Source organism: Podarcis gaigeae (genome assembly GCF_964106915.1).
Source record: "Podarcis gaigeae genome assembly, chromosome: 12".
In the NCBI taxonomy this organism is placed as follows: Eukaryota; Metazoa; Chordata; class Lepidosauria; order Squamata; family Lacertidae; genus Podarcis; species Podarcis gaigeae.
This window is the reverse complement of record NC_139688.1, coordinates 38,079,997-38,098,958: the sequence shown is the minus strand read 5'-3', so window position 1 is coordinate 38,098,958 and position 18,962 is coordinate 38,079,997. Positions and strand designations below refer to the sequence as shown.

The following is an 18,962-nucleotide window of genomic DNA, read 5'->3' as shown; positions in this document are numbered from 1 at the left end:
CAGGAGGCTAGGCTTCACTGGCTTTTGTGTATTTGATAATGCTTTGCACAATATAGATTTAATTAATACAGGGATGAGTAACCTCTGGGCCACAGGGCTGATTAGGGCCACCAGGCCTTCCCAGTTGACCCATGGTGCCATTTTAGCTAAACCATGCCCACCTGTCTTAATAAGTCTTGGTTTGTTTCACTACGCAGTTGTATTTATGGCCTCTAAAATGCTATCAGTTTTTGAATTTCTGGTGGCTGGATCTTTTATGCTCCAGGGCTTAACACAATGGACAGCCAGTGTTCAGGTTTCCTTAATCAGGGAAGGCAGTATTAGCAGTATTCCACCACTAGTGCTTGATTAAAGCCCCAGTATGAGGCAGCCACACTTGTGCTATAGCTAAATGAGCAACTGGTGGATGGTGCAGTTAGGAATGGAATAGCTTGAAGTAGCCTCCAATGTAGGTCATATCTGCTCCTTATAAACAAAGAAAATGGAGCCCCAAGCATTCAGTGGTGGAGGTTCAGTAAAACATCAAGCTCCATTCCTGGATTACATAAATCTGTCTTGGCCATTCCATTTGCAAGACTGCCATTACCTCAGGTTTCTTGGCCACTGCTACTAGCACAGAAGTTATGGCAAATTTGTAAAACATGTCTCTGTACCTCCTGTCTGCCATTATGCTCTTATTTTTCTTGTTTCTTTTACGGTGCTCCCTGCAACATGTAGTGACTTACTAGAAGAAAAATTAGCCCAACTTATTGTTTAGCTGTCCCAAAAGAAAAGAGCGTGTGAGGAAGGGATTGGCTGGGAGACAGACTGTTCTTCCATCTGGTATATGAGACTGTATTCCAGAATCCCAGGGGTAATCTAAAGAGATCTTCTTTTGATGGTTTACTGTAGCCCTGTGGGAGTCCTTTCCCCTTCCTCTGCTGATTGACAGGGATGAACTGTATCCTTAGATAACTCTGTGCAAGAATGCAGATGTTGCATGCCATGCTTACATTTCAAATCCTGAAATATAACACACAGTTTTTCAAAAACTAGAGAATAAAATAATTGGTACCTGCTTAGGCTAGTTACTTGTTACAAACAGCAAAGGGGGAAAATGTTCAGATTATTATACAGTGGTACCTCAGGTTAAGTACTTAATTCGTTCCGGAGGTCCGTTCTTAACCTGAAACTGTTCTTAACCTGAAGCACCAGTTTAGCTAATGGGGCCTCCTGCTGCCGCTGCGCCACCAGAGCACGATTTCTGTTCTCATCCTGAAGCAAAGTTCTTAACCCGAGGTACTATTTCTGGGTTAGCGGAGTCTGTAACCTGAAGCGTATGTAACCTGAGGTACCACTGTACTGTAAATGAATACAATCTGTATCAACTAGTTCTGTATGACTAACTGATATGTTCCCTTTCCAGAAATTGCACCATTAATGACAGTTAGCCTTGTTAACCCTAATGAATTTCTGCTCTGAAGAAAAATAATTCAATAGGCCATGCTGCCGTTGTTTCTACTTGCTGCTTTTGAAAGATGGCTGTAGCTGTTTAAAATGACAGTACTGCCCCAGCCTTTTAGGTGGGGTGGGGTGGGGAACATCTGTAATTGTCTTCCTTGAAGTTGTCCAATGGGATTTTGGTTTATTTTGTGGAGTGCTCAGAATCGAAATGGCAGCTAATTAGGATCATGGCACAGGCCAGGACATCTTAAGACTGCTCTTCAATCATCATTTCCTCTTACAGGAAACCACAAAATATTGTAGATTAAGGTCACCGGGGAAAAGATCAAAAGTTTGTCTGCATAGGAAACATAGTATAATTGTATAAGGACCAAACAGTAAGGATGGAGCTTGTTTTAAAAACAGGATCTAGTGTTGCAATTTATCACATATCTTACATTCGCCTCTTTCGAGAACCTTGAGGTATTTGAGATGATATGCTTCAAATTCTTTTTAATGCGTGGTTATGCCATTCATCAGATCTCCCAAAGCTGTTTGTTTGAATTTAGAAACAACTGCAGTTTGAAAGCAGAAACAGAAAAACAGATTAACACTACTGTTATGTATTCAGTGGTCTGTGTTTGCCTGAGCTCGAGTCTGGACTAAGAATTCTGAGCCCCTGTGTTCTGATTCGATACATGATATCCAATAACAGAACATTTCAGGATTTGGGCCTCTGCCATTGGCCCTTAGACTCTGAGTTATGATTCGCAGTTTGGAAGTTTAGACAACCAATCATGTTGGGAGTGGGAGTGGCCCAGGCCTTCAGAAATGTATATAAGCAGTTGCTTTGCCCCTGTTGTCCAGTTCTGCTGGTTCAATAAAGGTTTTTGCTGTTATCACTGTGTCTTGTGTTGTGGGAACCCCACCTACACTTCAACTACCATACCTAAATTGACCTCATTACACAATGTGCATAGCAATTAAAATCCCCATAGACTTTTGAAGCTTGCATTCATGTTTTTATGCCAGAATAAATATAGCTGATTCTGTATTTAGACTTGCTCATTAACATTATAGTAATTATTGCAATGCTTGGTGGCTATTTGAACTGGTCTTCAATAAAACTGCATTTCTAATGGGTGAATCTTGAAGTAGACCCACTGAAATCCATTACTCAAGTCCATTAATTTCATTGGGTCACTTCTGTATATTATTATTGCGTGTTATCCAATGTTTTCAGTGCAAACAAGGGAACTTTAATTTGCAACAAGCCAGAAATTAAGGGATTTTTCATCATGGTCTAAACGTGTTTATTGTGATGCAGTCATCGTCAGTGGAAGGTGAAAAAAAATATAGGACTTCTTCCTTCCACTCTTCTCATATGTTTCTACAGAAGCTTTCTTAATACTAGGAGTATGGTTTGGGGACAGTCTTGCAATAAATTACACCGGCATTAAAGTCAACCTGCGTGGCCTGCCAGTATACAATACAAATAAATAAGTGCAAACTCCTGTTGGCGTAAAATTAGTCAAGCTTTTGAAGTTTGGCAGAAATCGTTTGCACTTTACTGAAATTGCTAGAAGTGTGTGTGGTTTGTGTCCCTGTAGGATGTCCTCCCACCAACAAGTGCGCACACACTTTTAGTCCCCATAAAAAATGAGAAAAATAGATACAATGCCAATTACATGTTACTTCTAGGTTTGTAGAGCGAAGGATACATAGCCTTACCAAATTGGGTTGTGCTGTTTTTACTGCGCTGTGTCCTACCCTAAGACGGGTAATTGTAATTATTCCCATACTGTCGAGTGTAACAGCTGCAGAAAATTTTTGCAGAGGCCATGGAGAATCAAGGTCTTTGAGGCATAGCTTCTTCATATAAACAGTGCAATTATTTTATTTGAGCTAGCTTGGGCGAGTCTTACAGAAAAGGCTTTTAACCCCACCAGGATTTTTTAGTAACAAAGAATTAATAGTTCATAGGAAACATGTGTGTGTTGCAGTCGTACAAAGGGCTCTATCTTGGCTTGAGCCTGAACAGTCTGCTGTGAGATCCCAACTGATACAAAACATATATGCTGTTTGGGTATGGGATTTAAAGAGAAACTTAAACCAGCTTTGTGGGATGGAATATGTTTTTACACCAATCACACGTTACCCCTTTTTCTAGTTAAAACAAAAAAAGAAAAAGAAAAAAAGCCAGTGTGCATTCTGATGGAATCTTTACGCTACATCTTCTTTTTCCATTTGTTGAGCTAAAGTCTAAAGTTCTTCCTGTTAGAATCTACCAGGGCAGTCTCCTGGAGTATTTTTTAGTAAGGCTCCCTCTTTCCACTCATGGTGCATTGTTTCTCAAAAAACATATCCAGTGATTTGCACCTATAGACTATTCACTCTTGTGCTAGAGATTTTGTTTCTGCTATTGCATATGTAACGAAATCTATTGTTGCTATGGTTTCTATATTTTCTATTATTTCTATCCTTGTTGAGCCACCTTTGGCTAATGCATGAAGTTATAAATTTTGTACATGTAGTGTGCATTATATTACCATCCTATATGTTACTTGATGCTGATTTCTGTTTGTTGATGGTGATCCATTGTTATTATCTTGTACGACTGTAGTTTAGTACCAAAGGTTGACTGCATCAGGTTTTGTAAAGATTGGATAGGCTGTAAGGCTAATACGAGTTGCATCCATAGAATCATAAGATTGTAGAGTTTGAAGGGACCCTGAGGATCATCTAGTCCAACCCCCTGCAATGCAGGAATATGCAGCTGTCCCATACGGGGATTGATTGAATCTGCAAACTTAGCGTTATCAGCACCATGCTTCAGCCAACTGAGCTATCCAGGCTGACCAGCACTAAATTGGACATATTGGATTAAATAGTCCTTAATGCTCTTTCAGATTCGAACTATGCACTGAGCTTTTGCTTTAACTTTCATGTTCGAGATGAAGGGATCAACTGTGTCCGGTTGATTAGCCAGCTTGCTTCCTCTCACCCTTTTGCAAGCAATGTCGAGTTATTTGTGCTCCTTCTCTCATTACTTTTAGCATGGGATGTGCGGGGTATGGTCAGGGAAGTTTTTAATGTGTGACATTTTAATGTATTTTTAATCTTTCTGGAAGCTGCCCATAGTGGCTGGGGAAACTCAGCCAGATGGGCGGGGTACAAATAATACATTATTATTATTATTATTATTATTATTATTATTATTATTATTAGTGTTTGTATGTGATTGGATTCTTGAGAGTGTTCTTTTTGAGCTCAAATGCCCAGCCATTTCTGAGACATAGAGGGCTATGGCTATCTTTAATGCTATCTTCCTGTGAACATATTTTTTATTTTGTTTACTTATATATTTATAAACCACATATAACAAGGTAGTGTAAAGATAAAAATACATTGCTACAGTAGCAACAGTAGAAACATCAATAACACCAATGATCAAAAGTAGCTGAATAACCAATCAGATTGGACATGGCGACGAACTTTCTTGAGGGCAAATTCAGGCAGTTCTGAGTATGAGCGGTGGTTTATCTGTTGCTTTGCTGAATGGGCGGGAGAAGGCTTGCTTGAAGTAAACGCCATAGCAGGAAGGGGAGTGTGGATCCTGAGTATCAACAAGAAGCTGCCCAGATGATGCAGGCTGTTGTCCTTTATGGCTTCAGCTCCTGCATCTCCACCAGATGAGGAGGGCAAGTGCCTCACTCTCCTTGTGAGGCCTCCCTAAATGGCCAAAAGTTGGGAACCTTTGCGTGGCCTGTAAGTGAGGCTGAGTTCTGCTTAAGCTCAGCCCTATTGGATTTCACAGCTGCAGCCTGAAATTGTACATCCCAGAAACAGACTCCTGCTCCTCTGTTTTCCCCCAGGTCTTAGACCTCTCTGTCCCAGGTGTAATGGCTGTGCTCCGAGCTGAGGCTACTATTTCCCCATCAGACTAATCTGGTCTCTGTCCTTGATTTTTGGCTTTTGCTTTGTTATACAGGCTGTTTAGGATCGCTTCTGTGAGACTCATGGCGCTTTGTACGCCTGATCTTTTACTAGACTCTTACAAGCCGTGGACCTGCTTCTGTTTTCCAGGTTCTCCTGTACAGTGGACAACTTGATATCATTGTGGGAGCCCCACTGACGGAACGGTTTCTGCCGACTGTGCCGTGGGCCAAAGTGGAAGAGTACAAGAATGCCGAGAGAGTTGTATGGAGGGTGCGTGCTAAAGATCCAGATGTTGCTGGCTATGTGCGCCAAGCAGGTGAATTCTATCAGGTAAGGGGGCGGGGATGCTAATATTTTAAAGAATCACAGTGCAAATTCAGCTCTGTTTATTGTGGTGGAGTCTCCTTCTTTGGAGGTCTTTAAGCAGAGGCTTGACAACCATATGTCAGGAGTGCTCTGATGGTTTCCTGCTTGGCAGGGGGTTGGAATCGATGGCCCTTGTGGTCTCTTCCAACTCTATGATTCTATGACTTTTTCCAGCTGAAGGACTCGCTTTTCTCTCTAACACCAGGCGAAGTGAGATTGCATTCAGACTGCAATTCTGTGCATGCTTATTATGGAATATATAGCCCCCACTGAGCTCATAATACTTCTGTCGCAGTTAAACCTCCCATTCTCTTGGTTGTGCACTACCAGTGACCTAACTTGAAGTGAAACTATCTCTTAAGCACCCTGCATTACGAAAGATGTTTGGGAATTGTCAGGGAACTGCCATTGGCTCAGGGGTGTGTGGGGGGGAAAGGCGGACGGATTACAGAGAGCCCCCAAAGATCGTGGGAAGCAGCACCTCCTCAGCGGAGGAAGGAAGCCACGCCTCTAGTGAGGAGGAGGATGCAAGGCGGTGCCAGGACCCCTTGCCTGAGCGAAGCAGGGAGGAAGGAGGTCCCCCTTTACCCACGCCTTCCTTGCGCAGAAGACTTTTGCGCAGAGAGGGGAGGCATAGGCTGGGGGTCAAGTGACTGCTCTGCTGGGGAAGATTCAAGGACCGCCCACTCTCAGATTCTGCTAGTGAATGAGCAAGACGTGGAATAGAGGCGCTCTGCATTGTAAAGGTTTTTAGCACCAATAATAAAGCTTTAGAACAGATCAGTGAGGCGCCTTGCCTGATTGCTCTTGAGCAACCATCCAATAGCCTTAACAGGAATGTACGAATCAGATGCCTGATCATTCTCTCCCCATCAAGCACCCCTAGGCTGAACCCCACAGGGAATCTCATAGGAAGACGAGATTCTTGCTACAGATCTTGATGTGATAGATCTCATTTCCGAATGTTTGCTGTTTGACTCCTGGTGTGGGTTCTCTCTGGCAGGGAAAAATGAAGGCTTTTCCTGCAGCTTTTAAAATTGATTTCACCAACAGAGCACTGAGCATGTGGGCCGGAGCAGCTATCCTTGGTCAGTGTTTCTATCCTTGATAACTGTTGACAAAGATGACATTTGCACTTGGCTGGGGGGGGGGGGCTTAGAGTTTTCTAGGCAACAGCTGCAGACAGTTAGCCAACTATTTGTACTGCAGTGCAGTGACAGATCACAAAATACTGCATCTGCGGGCATCTGAACCCCCCTCATTTTTAGCCCTTGTAAGCAGGCTCTGCTCCTGATCCTCCAGTTTCTGTAACATCTGAGTCTCAAAAAAAGAGAAGCATTTACACAATAAAGCTGTGCACAGGGGTAAACTAAATATTAAAGGCCTTTTCCATCTTCTGCTATGTCCCCTCCCCCCCCAAAAAAAATCTAAAGAGAGTCAGTATCTCATTAAGAAAGGAGACATTCAAAAAGTGATTATTGAAATGTTACTACTACTACTACTACTTCTACTAATAAATTTATTATTTATACCCCAGCCACTCTGGGCGGCTTCCAACAAAATATTAAAATACAGTGATGCATCAAATATTAAAAGCTTCCCTAAACAGGGCTGCCTTCAGATCTTCTAAAAGTCTGGTAGATGTTGTTCTCCTCTTTGACATCTGTTGGGAGGATGTTCCACAGGGCGGGTGCCACTACCAAGAAGGCCCTCTGCCTGGTTCCCTGTAACTTGGCTTCTCACAGTGAGGAAACCGCCAGAAGGCCCTCGGAGCTGGACCTCAGTGTCCGGTTAGAACAATGGGGGTGGAGATGCTCCTTCAGATATACTGGAACGGTTAAATAGAAACGCCAATTCTTCCAGCCGAAAGAAGACAGCACTGTGGAAAGTATTCAGTTTTTATTCAAACGAAGTCTGGACCAGTGTTAGAAACTGAGACACGAAAGCTAGGAGCTAAATGGCACCTTAAACCTAAGTTATGGGCGTCACAACAGAATGTCTAGGCTGAAAATGAATAAACTGCAGCTAAAACCTTCTGTTCATTTTTCACATGGTCTGGTCCTCATCTGAAGACTGCAAAAAAATGAAGCCATGCTTCCCCTGCCCGCCCCCTTAACATTCTTATGAGGGTCCCTCAAAACGCTGCCTTTCTGCAAGGGCAACTGAGAGGCAGAACCTATCAGCTTGCCTGACGCTGAAGTGATTTCTTGGAAGTCAAGCAGGCAGGAATTTCTCCTCCCACGCCCTCAGCACCAGCAGTCACAGTTTTAATCTGAAATCTTACGTGCAGTGCCCAGAGCTCAGAAATTGCTCATGCCAATGAAATTCCCAATCTCAAAATGTGCCTAGAACAATGGGAGTTTCAAACGCTGCTCAGGACAGAGAATACAAAATTCAAGGCACCTTCTTACCCCATGCGCAGATCCTTCCAAGCAATATACGGTAAACTTGTTTTCCTTCCTCCCATGAGTATTAAATTGGGAGGTGCTGAATCTGCATTTTTAGTGCAGTGAGGCTAGGCTTGTGTTCTGTGGTGTAGCATTCACCTATTTGCTTGTACAACAGTTCAAAGAATAGAGATTGCTCTTAAGCAGTTAAAATGAAGTGCAGCACGACTAAGAACTTAAATGATAGGCATCTCATAAATCACATTTATAACCCAGAGTGTATTTCAATTAGAAAACTTGGATTTCGTTACTCTCAAATATACAATTAAAAAAAGCACCCAACCAGCTGAAATCCTACATAGAATGGCTTGTTTTTGCTGGAATTCATCAACACCTTTTTATTTTGGGCTTCGCTGATATGCATGACATGAAGGTCTTCTGAAAGTTTTTAACAAAAGCTTAAGTTAGCCTATAATAATATGTCACTACTTTCAGATGGAAGGAAACTATTCAGGCAATTTTCATCATATGCTTCTCACAGGGACTAAATATAAACTGAAGTGTTATCTTTCACAGTCTCTTAAATTTATAGGCTTATAGACATTTTATTTTCCAGTAAATGCTTCTGAGAAATGGCCTTGTGAGTCAGAATGTGGGTAATATTTACTTTACCATTGCTTTACTGGGGTGGTGTGTGTGAGGATCAACCGGAATGAAATTTTACAATTAACAGGCTGCTTTAAAAACAAAACAAAGCAAAAACTACAGTGATTTAAGAACACGGCTAGCTTGGCTTCATTTCAGTATTAGTAGGAGGACTTAAATTTCGCTTGCTTTCAGGGGAGCTTAAAATTATGTGGCTGAGTACTTTTCGGAAACTGGGTCCTTGGGAGGATTTTGGGTAGGTTACTAAATTGAAATAAGTAACTGCAAATAAACACACTTCTAATTGAAGGAAGAAGCTGCTGAATAGATTTGGGATAACTTCTGCCAAGGCCAGCTAGTTCCCAGGAAGAAAAATCTTGGCTTCACTGAAGTCTTTGTTAGTTCCTTTGTCAGTTTCTTGCTTCATTCTTTGAGGATGAGTGAAGTTCCTGATGCCACGTAGAAATTATCCACACTTAACTTTTGCCCTGCACTTTCTTAGGCAGAGATCTGTCCAAACATTCTTTTTTGCTCTGGAACTTTCCCCCTGGAAGCCTGCTTCTTAGCGCTAAATTGGAGCAGAGGTCAATTCGGGTTCTCAATGGATTGCTGTTTGCTCCTATTGAGCTTTAAAGAATGGATTTTCGTAGAGAAAACTCGGGGGCAAAAAAGGAAATTCGGACATGGAGCGCAGACCGTGCCTGGAAAGAGTAGAGGAAAGGTAAATGTGGATAATCCCATAGCGTGGTGACTGTTTTCTAGAAGCTTCTATGGGTGTCGTGGTTTGTTTAACTGTTTTACATGGACTTTCTCTAGGCATGCAAAGTGCCTATAGGATAGTGTTCTTGGGCTAGCGTGGTAGCGTGGTCATATTTAGAATATGGATAGAATGTATTTTTCAATAAGTTCCCCAGCTATCAAATACCTAGCATCAGTTAATAGTTGAAAGGAGCTGGTCTATAGGTCAGTGGTAGAATATTGCTTTGCAGTGTTGAGGTCCAGAGTTAGGTCTTGATGAGCAAAATTCAAAGTGTTGGTGCTGACCATTAAAGCCCAAAACGGCTTCGGCTCTAAAAACCTGAAGGAGCTTCTTCACCCTCATTGTTCAGCCCGGACACTGAGGTCTACCTCTGAGGCCTTCTGGTGGTTCCCTCACTGCGAGAAGTGAGGTTACAGGGAAACAGGCAGAGGGCCTTCTCGGTAGTGGCGCCCGCCCTGTGGAACACTCTCCTGTCAGAAGTCAAAGAAATAAACAACTATCTGACTTTTAGAAGATATCTGAAGGCAGCCCTGAACAAGGAAGTTTTTTTATGTTTGATGCTTTACTGTGTTGATGTTTCAATTTTCTGGAAGCTGCCCAGTGTGGCTGAGTCAGATGGGTGTCATATAAACAATTTATAATTATATAGAAAGGCCACCAAAGTGGGCGTCTGGGAAGGAGCTGACTGTGTACATAGTCAGAGTACATAGGCAGCTGACTTATATCAAGTTAGACCATTGGTCCAAATAGCACAATATTGTCAGCACTGACTGGCTGGGTTGCAGGCAGAAGTCTTCCACAGTTCTACCCGGAGACCCCAAGGATTAAACCTGGAACCTTTGGCATGTGAAGAATGTGTTCCACCACAGACCTATGGCCCTTCCCTGAAGGTTAAACTATTGGTCTGACCCATTTATGGGGTAGTTCTTCATGCTCAATGTCTGTCGCCTTGCTGGTTTCCTTAATGGGCGCCCACCCTTTCTGAAGTCTACATTCATGATCTTTACACACCCATGAGTTATTATTTACCCCCTTGTGTTGCAGCTCCTAAGATCGTACTCATCTGCTATGCCACAGCTGCAGCCTTGCTGAAGCGCTGTCTGATACTTGGCCAGTGCTTGGAAAGATTTCAGCTCCTGTTCGTCCAAGCACACTTGTTTGGCTTGGTTTTGAAGAAGTTTTTAATATTGCCAAACTATCAAGAGGCAGAGATCTTCTTCAGGAAAAACAAGCCACAGGCATCCTGCAATCTGATCAGCATGCATTGAGACTAGAAACACACCCAACAATCTGGGCAGACAGAAGCAGCCTTATTTTAAAGGGGATATTCTCTCACTGTTGCTCACCAGTAATCTTGGTGGTGTAGTGGTTAAGAGCGGTAGACTTGTAATCTGGTGAACCGGGTTCGCGTCTCCGCCTGTCCACATGCAGCTGCTGGGTGACCTTGGGCCAGTCACACTTCTCTGAAGTCTCTCAGCCTCACTCACCTCACAGAGTGTTTGTTGTGGGGAAGGAAGGGAAAGGAGAATGTTAGCCGCTTTGAGACTCCTTCGGGTAGTGATGAAGCGGGATATCAAATCCAAACTCTTCTTCTTCTTCCTGCTCGTCCTTTTTCCTTGACAGTCACAAGTTTCTGCTTCCAGCATGTTCCCTGCTCCATAGTCCCCTATTCCCCCTTTTGAGCTCAGACCCTCCTGAACTGCTGTCGTCTTGCCTACAGGCATAAATGAAGTAAGTCAGGCTTCCTCAACCTCGGCCCTCCAGATGTTTTGAGGCTACAATTCCCATCATCCCTGACCACTGGTCCTGCTAGCTAGGAATCATGGGAGTTGTAGGCCAAAAACATCTGGAAGGCCGAGGTTGAGGAAGCCTGAGCTAAGTTATCTGCTTTTGGGGGAATGAATGAAATTTGTTGGGGTTAAGATGCTGGAATTTTCTGGCCCAGCAAGGAAATAGCAGCTCCGCATTAGTATTCCACACGGATCTTCAGAATGACACTGCAGAATATTCCCACAAAGCCACAGCATTGCTTAAGCCAGTGATGGGCCGGCGATGCTGGCTTGCCAATGATTTTAAGTAAAGCAACGTTTTGGATTTCTTTCTTGGGTTCTCCCTGCCGTTTGCCTGTTCAATCCCTATGGCTGCGCACATCTGTTTTGCACTATTCTGCTTGCTGATTTAATTGTACATGGCTGCACATGCATAGATATCTGAGAGGAAACCACAAAGAGCCACTTGTCCAAAGACAGCGAAGCCAAAGAACTGATGCTTGAACAGATTTCTCCTAGAACAGACTTTTATTTATTTCATTGCTTGATAGCCATAGCACTTAATCTTTTAATGCTGATATTGAATCTCTCTCTCTCTCTCTCTCTATATATATATATTTATTACTGTGGCTGATTTTAAAATTCCTTATGATGTCAAAAACGGTTACGCTCCCATGTGTGTGGATGATTTTTGTTCTAAATCCAATGCATAGTGATAGTGGTGAAACAGAAGCAAAGACTTCTTTTTCTTCTTCTTTTTCTTCTTCTTCTTCTTCTTCTTCTTCTTCTTCTTCTTCTTCTTCTTCTTCTTCTTCTTCTTCTTCTTCCCCTGGCTTTGGGATGTGGTAGCCATGCTAAAGAGGATGGGGCCCACACCAACGGGTTCAAATTACGAGAAAGGCAGGTTGGACTAAACAAGTAGAGTGCAAACTGTTCGACAACAGACTGGACTCTCCTTTGTTAGAAGTTTTAAGCAGAGGCCGGATAGCCACTATCTGGGATGCTTTAGCAGTGGATTGCCTTCATCAGCATGGAGTTGGACTAAGGGTTTCCTAAACTTGAGTCTCCAGCTGTTTTTGGCCTACAACTCCCACCATCCCCAGCTAGCAGGCCAGCGGTCAGGGATGATGGGAATTGTAGTCCAAAAGCAGCTGGAGACCCAAGTTTGGGAAACCCTGGACTAGATGAACTTGGAGGCCCCTTCCAGATCCTTATGTTTCAGTGATTTGGGTCCAGATCCAGGCAATGTTCGTTCTTTCTTTCTTTCTTTCTTTCTTTCTTTCTTTCTCTCTCTCTCTCTCTCTCTTTCACACATGTATCCCCACACATTGCTGTGAGCGTCCATTAAACATTCTAGGAGTTGATCTCCCTCCTGATCCCTTGAAGATGCACGATCAGGCGCCACACTGACATCCCACAGCCGCTGCCTTCCTCTGCTTTCAAATACAGAGGTCAAAGAGGAAGTTTGGGTCACAGTAAATGTAAGCAAAGACCCTGTATTCGGCTGTTACTTTTTTGTCGTGCATGAATGCCGTTTGGACTGGCGCCCTGTGAACTCTGCTGGCTGATCCCACCCCCACCCTGCCTCCACTACTGTATGTTCCTTTTGAAGCTGCCTGGAGAAGGAGAAATGCAGCTGTTTACTGCTTTCACCGAAACTGTGTGTGTGTGTGTGTGTGTGTGTGTGTGTATTTGTATGTGACTTCAGTTTTTTGCAATTAGGACCGAAGCCTGGAACAGCACTGCCGGCCTCCGTGGAGCATTTAGCAATGTCTAGTCATGGCAGTGATTGGATTAAAGAAAGAGGAGGTCTGTCTGGAACAATGTAAATTATAGCCAGCTCTTACGATTCAAAGGGATCCCAAAGCCAAAGTAAAATTAGGGTGGTGGTTGTGGTTTTAAGCCAGTTAACATTGGCTTATAGAGTGTGTCCCAAATAAATTACCACATCTGGTTCCTGCAAGGGGAAAGACCGGCAGTGGAGTGAGCGTGAAACCTGAACTCTTTCTCACCCTAACTAAAGTGTAGCGGCTGGGTCCATGCTTCATTCCTGTAGTTTGACGTCTCTACTTATGGACTCGCAAATTAATCGTGCAGTGTTAATTGAGAAGGGGCAAAAAATGGGTGTGGGTGTGTTATTGTTCACGACACAATCCCTCCTCTTTTTTGGTTTTTAAAATATTCACCTTGTTTCTAAGTTTTGCATGTATGCTGTTGCTGCAGCTGCAGCCCAATTTCAGCCCCCTTCCCTTTCTACTCCTATCCTGCCAATAATGGAGGTGGAGAAGTTCTTGCTGCTTCTAGTACTATTGTGTTGTGTCCTAGTAAAATAAGCTTTGCCAACAAAGGTCCGTATAGTTAAAGCCATGGTTTTCCCAGTAGTGATGTCTGGAAGTGAGAGCTGGACCATAAAGAAGGCTGATCGCCGAAGAATTGATGCTTTTGAATTCTGGTGCTGGAGGAGACTCTTGAGAGTCCCATGGACTGCAAGAAGATCAAATGCATCCATTCTGAAGGAAATCAGCCCTGAGTGCTCACTGGAAGGACAGATCCTGAAGCTGAGGCTCCAGTACTTTGGCCACCTCATGAGAAGAGAAGACTCCCTGGAAAAGACCCTGATGTTGGGAAAGATGGAGGGCACAAGGAGAAGGGGACGACAGAGGACGAGATGGTTGGATAGTGTTCTCGAAGCGACAAACATGAGTCTGACCAAGCTGCGGGAGGCAGTGGAAGACAGGAGGGCCTGGCGTGCTCTGGTCCATGGAGTCACGAAGAGTCGGACATGACTAAACGACTAAACAACAACAACAACAAAATAAGCTGGGAAGGTAGCTCAGTAGTGGAGCATTTGCTCTGCATGTAGAAGGTCCCTGGTGTATCCAGTTTAAAAGAATCAGGTGGTGAGTAGGGCAATATGGCTTGAGGCTGTATAAAGCAACTCCCTGAGGGTGGTGTGCTATTTCTAAGCATGTTGCAAGAAATAGGTCCACCACTCAGGCTGGGCAATATATCGATATATTGCCCAAAACTGGTTTGAAGTCCACATCATGATAACGATTTCATAATTTTTGACCTGGCAATATATCGCAAATCATGATGTATGTGTGTGTGTGTGTGCACTATGCAAAAATCACAATGTGGGGAAAACAGTGAAGCCAGCCAACGCTTCTCTCGATTCCTGCAGCTCCTGTTAACTCGGCCAGCTCAGCTCTCCCCTGCCTCTTGCAGGGGGAAGCACATCACAAGAGCAGGCACCAGCAAAAATCACAATACGGGAAAAACCGTGAAGCCAACAGTTTTCTTCATAGCTCGATCCTCATGTCAGACACTGTGATATATCAGTGCATCGTGATGTTTAGCTGGTGATATATCACATTGTTGAAAACCAGGTGATGGGATGCGGGTGGCGCTGTGGTCTAAACCTATTCGGCTTGCTGATTGGAAGGTCAGCGGTTTGAATCCCTGCGATGGGGTGAGCTCCCGTTGCTCTGTCCCAGCTCCTGCCAACCTAGCTCTTCGAAAGCATGCCTATGCAAGTAGATAACTAGGAACTGCTGCGACGGGAAGGTAAATGGCATTTCCGTGCACTCTGGCACTCGTCACGGTCCTTCATGCGCCAGTAGCGGTTTAGTCATGCTGGCCACAAGTCCCGGAAAACTGTCTGTAGACAAACGCCGGCTCCCTTGGCCTGAAAGTGAGATGAGCACCACACCACATAGTCACCTTTGACTGGACTTAACCATCCAGGGGTCCTTTACCTTTACCTGAAACCCAGGTGTTCAGAACATGTTATGAAGGCTGTACTTTTTTTTTGTGTATTAAAAACGTAGAAACTTGCCTTATCCTGAGTCAGACTATTGGTTTCAGGCAGGGAATCTTTCCCAACTCTACCAAGAGAAGACAAGGATTGGGGCTGGGACCTTCTGATGCAAGTAGAATAATGCAAGTGGTAGTCTCGTAATCTGGGGAACCGGGTTCGTGTCTCCGCTCCTCCACATGCAGCGGCTGGGTGACCTTGGGCCAGTCACACTTCTTTGAAGTCTCTCAGCCCCTCTCACCTCACAGAGTGTTTGTTGTGGGGGAGGAAGGGAAAGGAGAATGTTATCCGCTTTGAGACTCCTTCGGGTAGTGATAAAGCGGGATATCAAATCCAAACTCTTCTTCTACCCCATTGCAGATTTAGGAAGCTGTGTTTGCTGTAACAGCCTTCTGTCTCCATTTACTCATCATCTTGGTAATCGTACTTCTTCTGACATTGCTAGTTTCGATCTGAAGTACAAATCAGTGCTCCCAATTCAAATGGCTAAACTTTTTGAAAGGAAGAGGTTAATCATCAACAGTAGGCTTTTAACAAAAAGATCTGTAGTAATGCTGGGACGTGGGTGGTGCGAAGGTCGGCGGTTCAAATCCCCGCGACAGGGTGAGCTCCTGTTGCTCGGTCCCTGCTCCTGCCAACCTAGCAGTTTGAAAGCACGTTAAAGTGCAAGTAGATAAATAGGTACCGCTCCGGCGGGAAGGTAAACGGTGTTTCCGTGTGCTGCTCTGGCTTAGTCATGCTGGCCACATGACCTGGAAGCTGTAGGCCGGCTCCCTCGGCCAATAAAGTGAGATGAGCGTCGCAACCCCAGAGTCGTCCACGACTGGACCTAATGGTCAGGGGTCCCTTTACCTTTACTGTAGTAGTGCTAGTGAGGAAATAGCCCAGTGACCTCTGGCAACCTGATGGACTCTCCTGTTCAGATGTGGAAGAGACTTCTGCTGCCAACTTGGTTTGAAAATATTGTAAAATCCAAATGCCACGTCGGTGTCCTTCAGCAGGCTCTGTGCTTCTGCGGAAGTCACTGTGCCGGACAACGGCCAAGACAGAAGTCTGATTCTCGTTCACCTTCAAGGCTTTGGCTGTTGACGCCAGAAGTAAAGATCCTCCGGAATAATTTGAAGACACTGACTGATGTTTGCTTTTTAGCGGTGAAGGAATATTTGAATTCCAGTTATGTCTGTATGCTAAGGAGAAAACCTGTAAAAATGAGAATATGGAATCAGCAATGCAACACAGTTCTAACCATATTTGAAAGAGCATTATCATTTGATCAGAGCTAGCATATTATCTTACTGTATTTTGCAGGACTGCTTCTGCCCAGAATGAGAAGTAGTCTGTTTGATTTGTAGTTAGATTAGAGACTATGCTTCTGAGCCACATTACAGTCATTACTTAATGAGTCCATGGCTGAGCTGGATTTGCATTAGTATCTTTGGTCTGGATCCAACATGCCCATAGCTGTCAACTTACAGATTTGAAAATAAGGGATCTGCAGCCAAAATAATGGATTTTGCAAGCACAGGTATGTTCAACTTCTGAGCCCCTCCGAACCAAAGGCAGAAAGCCCAGCCAGCAGCCAAATGAAGCCTCAAGCGGTGGTTCCCACAGCACAGCAACCCGGCAAAGGGGATGCAGCAAGGAAAACCACCGTCACCTCTCCGCTGGGAAGCGCTGAGCAAAGGCGAGTCCCCAGGCAACGCGGCCGATTTGATCGGCACAAGGCATGCAAGCTCCACCCCCCAGTCATTCTTAGACTCCTTATTGGGTGAGCAATGCAGCCAAGCAACACAGTTGGAGCCTCCCTCCTCCCTAGCCAGCAGGGAGGGAGGGAGAGGAGCTGCTTCCTTTGAAACCCAGGAAATTTAAGGGACATAATCAATAAGGGACAGCAGCGGGACATGGCGCTGGGATAAGGGACTGTCCCGCCAAATAAGGGACGGTTGACAGCTATGAACATGCCATACCATTGGGTGATTTTGGTCCAGTCGTAATAGATCGCTGAGCTGTGTATGAGCTTGTGTGATTTGATGGTCGTAGCGATGAGTTAGTACGCAGAAACCCCAGTTTCAAATCTTTCTGAGGCCTACCGTGCCTTTCATATGTACCCATCAGATGCTTTTTAAATGTACAGTATATCTAAAACTGTAAATGAAAACACACATTCTGCAGAGGGGGAATCTGTTGTCTCATTTCACTATTTGTGATTCAGTTTATTTAGCTGCTATCGCTCCCTTTGCTCTCAGAACGTGGCAAACTTTTCACTGTATATTTTGTGCCAGAGCACAAGCACATAAGACCAAGTACAATAAACAAATATACCCAATTAAGCATGGAGGGCATGTATACATGCGACGCTGGACATGCCGTTTATGTATTCAAGGCATTTGTATATCTTCATAAATATTTATCCCGAGGAAGTTTACATTGCAAATTTCAATGCAATGAGCCACCCATTGACTCTGTTCCGACTACAGTATTTTAGTGGAACAGTATTCTCTTTGTCTTATTGCATTTTTTTTTACTTAGAATAAGAGTCTAAGGGGACCATAAGGGTCACGTACTCCAGCCCCTCGCAATGTAGGAATCTCTTTTCCCAACATGGAGCTTGAATTTAAATTTCACATAAATTTAATGAGCAAATGACATTTAATAAGAAGAACATAAGAAGAGGTAGGACACAACCATTGTGGCTACAAGTCTTGTCCTCCATGAATTTGTTCAATCCTCTTCTAAAGCCATCCAGGTTGGTGGCAGCTGTCACTGCCTCTTGTAGGATTGAGTTCCATCATGTGCTGTGCAAAGAAGCACTTTCTTTTGTCTGTTACGGATTTCCCAACATTCAGCTTCATGTTGTGTCCATGAGTTCTAGTGTTTTGAGAGACACAGGAAATTTTTCTCGATCCACTTTCTTCATGCCCAGTGCCGGATTGACATATAAACTAAGCAAGCTATAGCTTAGAGCCCCACTCTCTTGGGGGCCCCCCAAAAAAATTAAGGGAAAAGAACCTGGATGTACATTTCCAAAATAGAAGATAAACACCAATAAAATAAAGCCTACATCCAGCAACAGTGTTTTGTGTTGTGTAGGCTTCTATGATGTAAGGAATGGGCCCCGCCTGCTAGCCTGCTCCCTAAAATATCACTGATTTGCTCATTTCTATATATAAGGTGCCTACATTCTGCATGGACTGGTTATTTTGTTATGTGCAAATGGCTTTAGATACCTATTAGGTCCATAAATTACCATATAGCATATATTCAACACAAAAACAGTGACAATTTGTTGCTGACAAAGGACAGCTGGACATATAGCTTCAGTAGCTTAGGGCCTCATCAAACCTAAATCTGACGCCATGCATAATTTTATAAATTTCTATCCTGTTGCCTCTTACTTGTGTGTTCTCTTAAAGTCTCAATTACTGCAACCAATTCCTCACAGAGGAGTCGCTCCCTCCCCTTGTTAATTTTAGTCGCCCTTTTCTGAACCTTTTCACAACTCTGCAATTCATTCTGTGAGCTACAAAGCCCCTAATCTAATTTTTATTGAATGTGTTGGAACCAAATGTATGTCCTGGAAGCAGCATTTTCTCTTATTTAAACTATATATCTTTCTTTTTATAATTCTACAGGCCATTGTTCGAGGCGGAGGACACATCCTGCCCTATGACCAGCCAGAAAGATGTTTGGACATGATCGACAGATTTATATCAGGGAGGGGATTCAAAGCCTAATTGGGTACTGAAATCTCAGCTTCAGTGCTGCAGCTCTTCTGAATTCTCCACAAGAGATTTTAGGGGCTGATAGGAAAACTTGTACTGTGTATAAATAAACTGTTTTAATCTGCTCAGTTACAA

The 18,962-nt window shown here is 43.8% G+C and overlaps 1 protein-coding gene across 6 annotated transcripts in view; it reads left to right on the top strand.

The window, feature by feature from the left end:
* Nucleotides 1–18,962, top strand: part of CPVL (carboxypeptidase vitellogenic like) — a 60,220-nt gene extending 41,258 nt beyond the window's left edge. For all 6 annotated transcript variants that reach the window (XM_083705974.1, XM_083705976.1, XM_083705973.1 and 3 more), the window contains exons 12-13: nt 5,509–5,691; nt 18,738–18,962. In XM_083705974.1, coding sequence (XP_083562100.1) covers nt 5,509–5,691; nt 18,738–18,839 — 285 coding nt within the window. In that variant the 3' untranslated portion in view covers nt 18,840–18,962. The remainder of the gene's footprint in view (nt 1–5,508; nt 5,692–18,737) is intronic.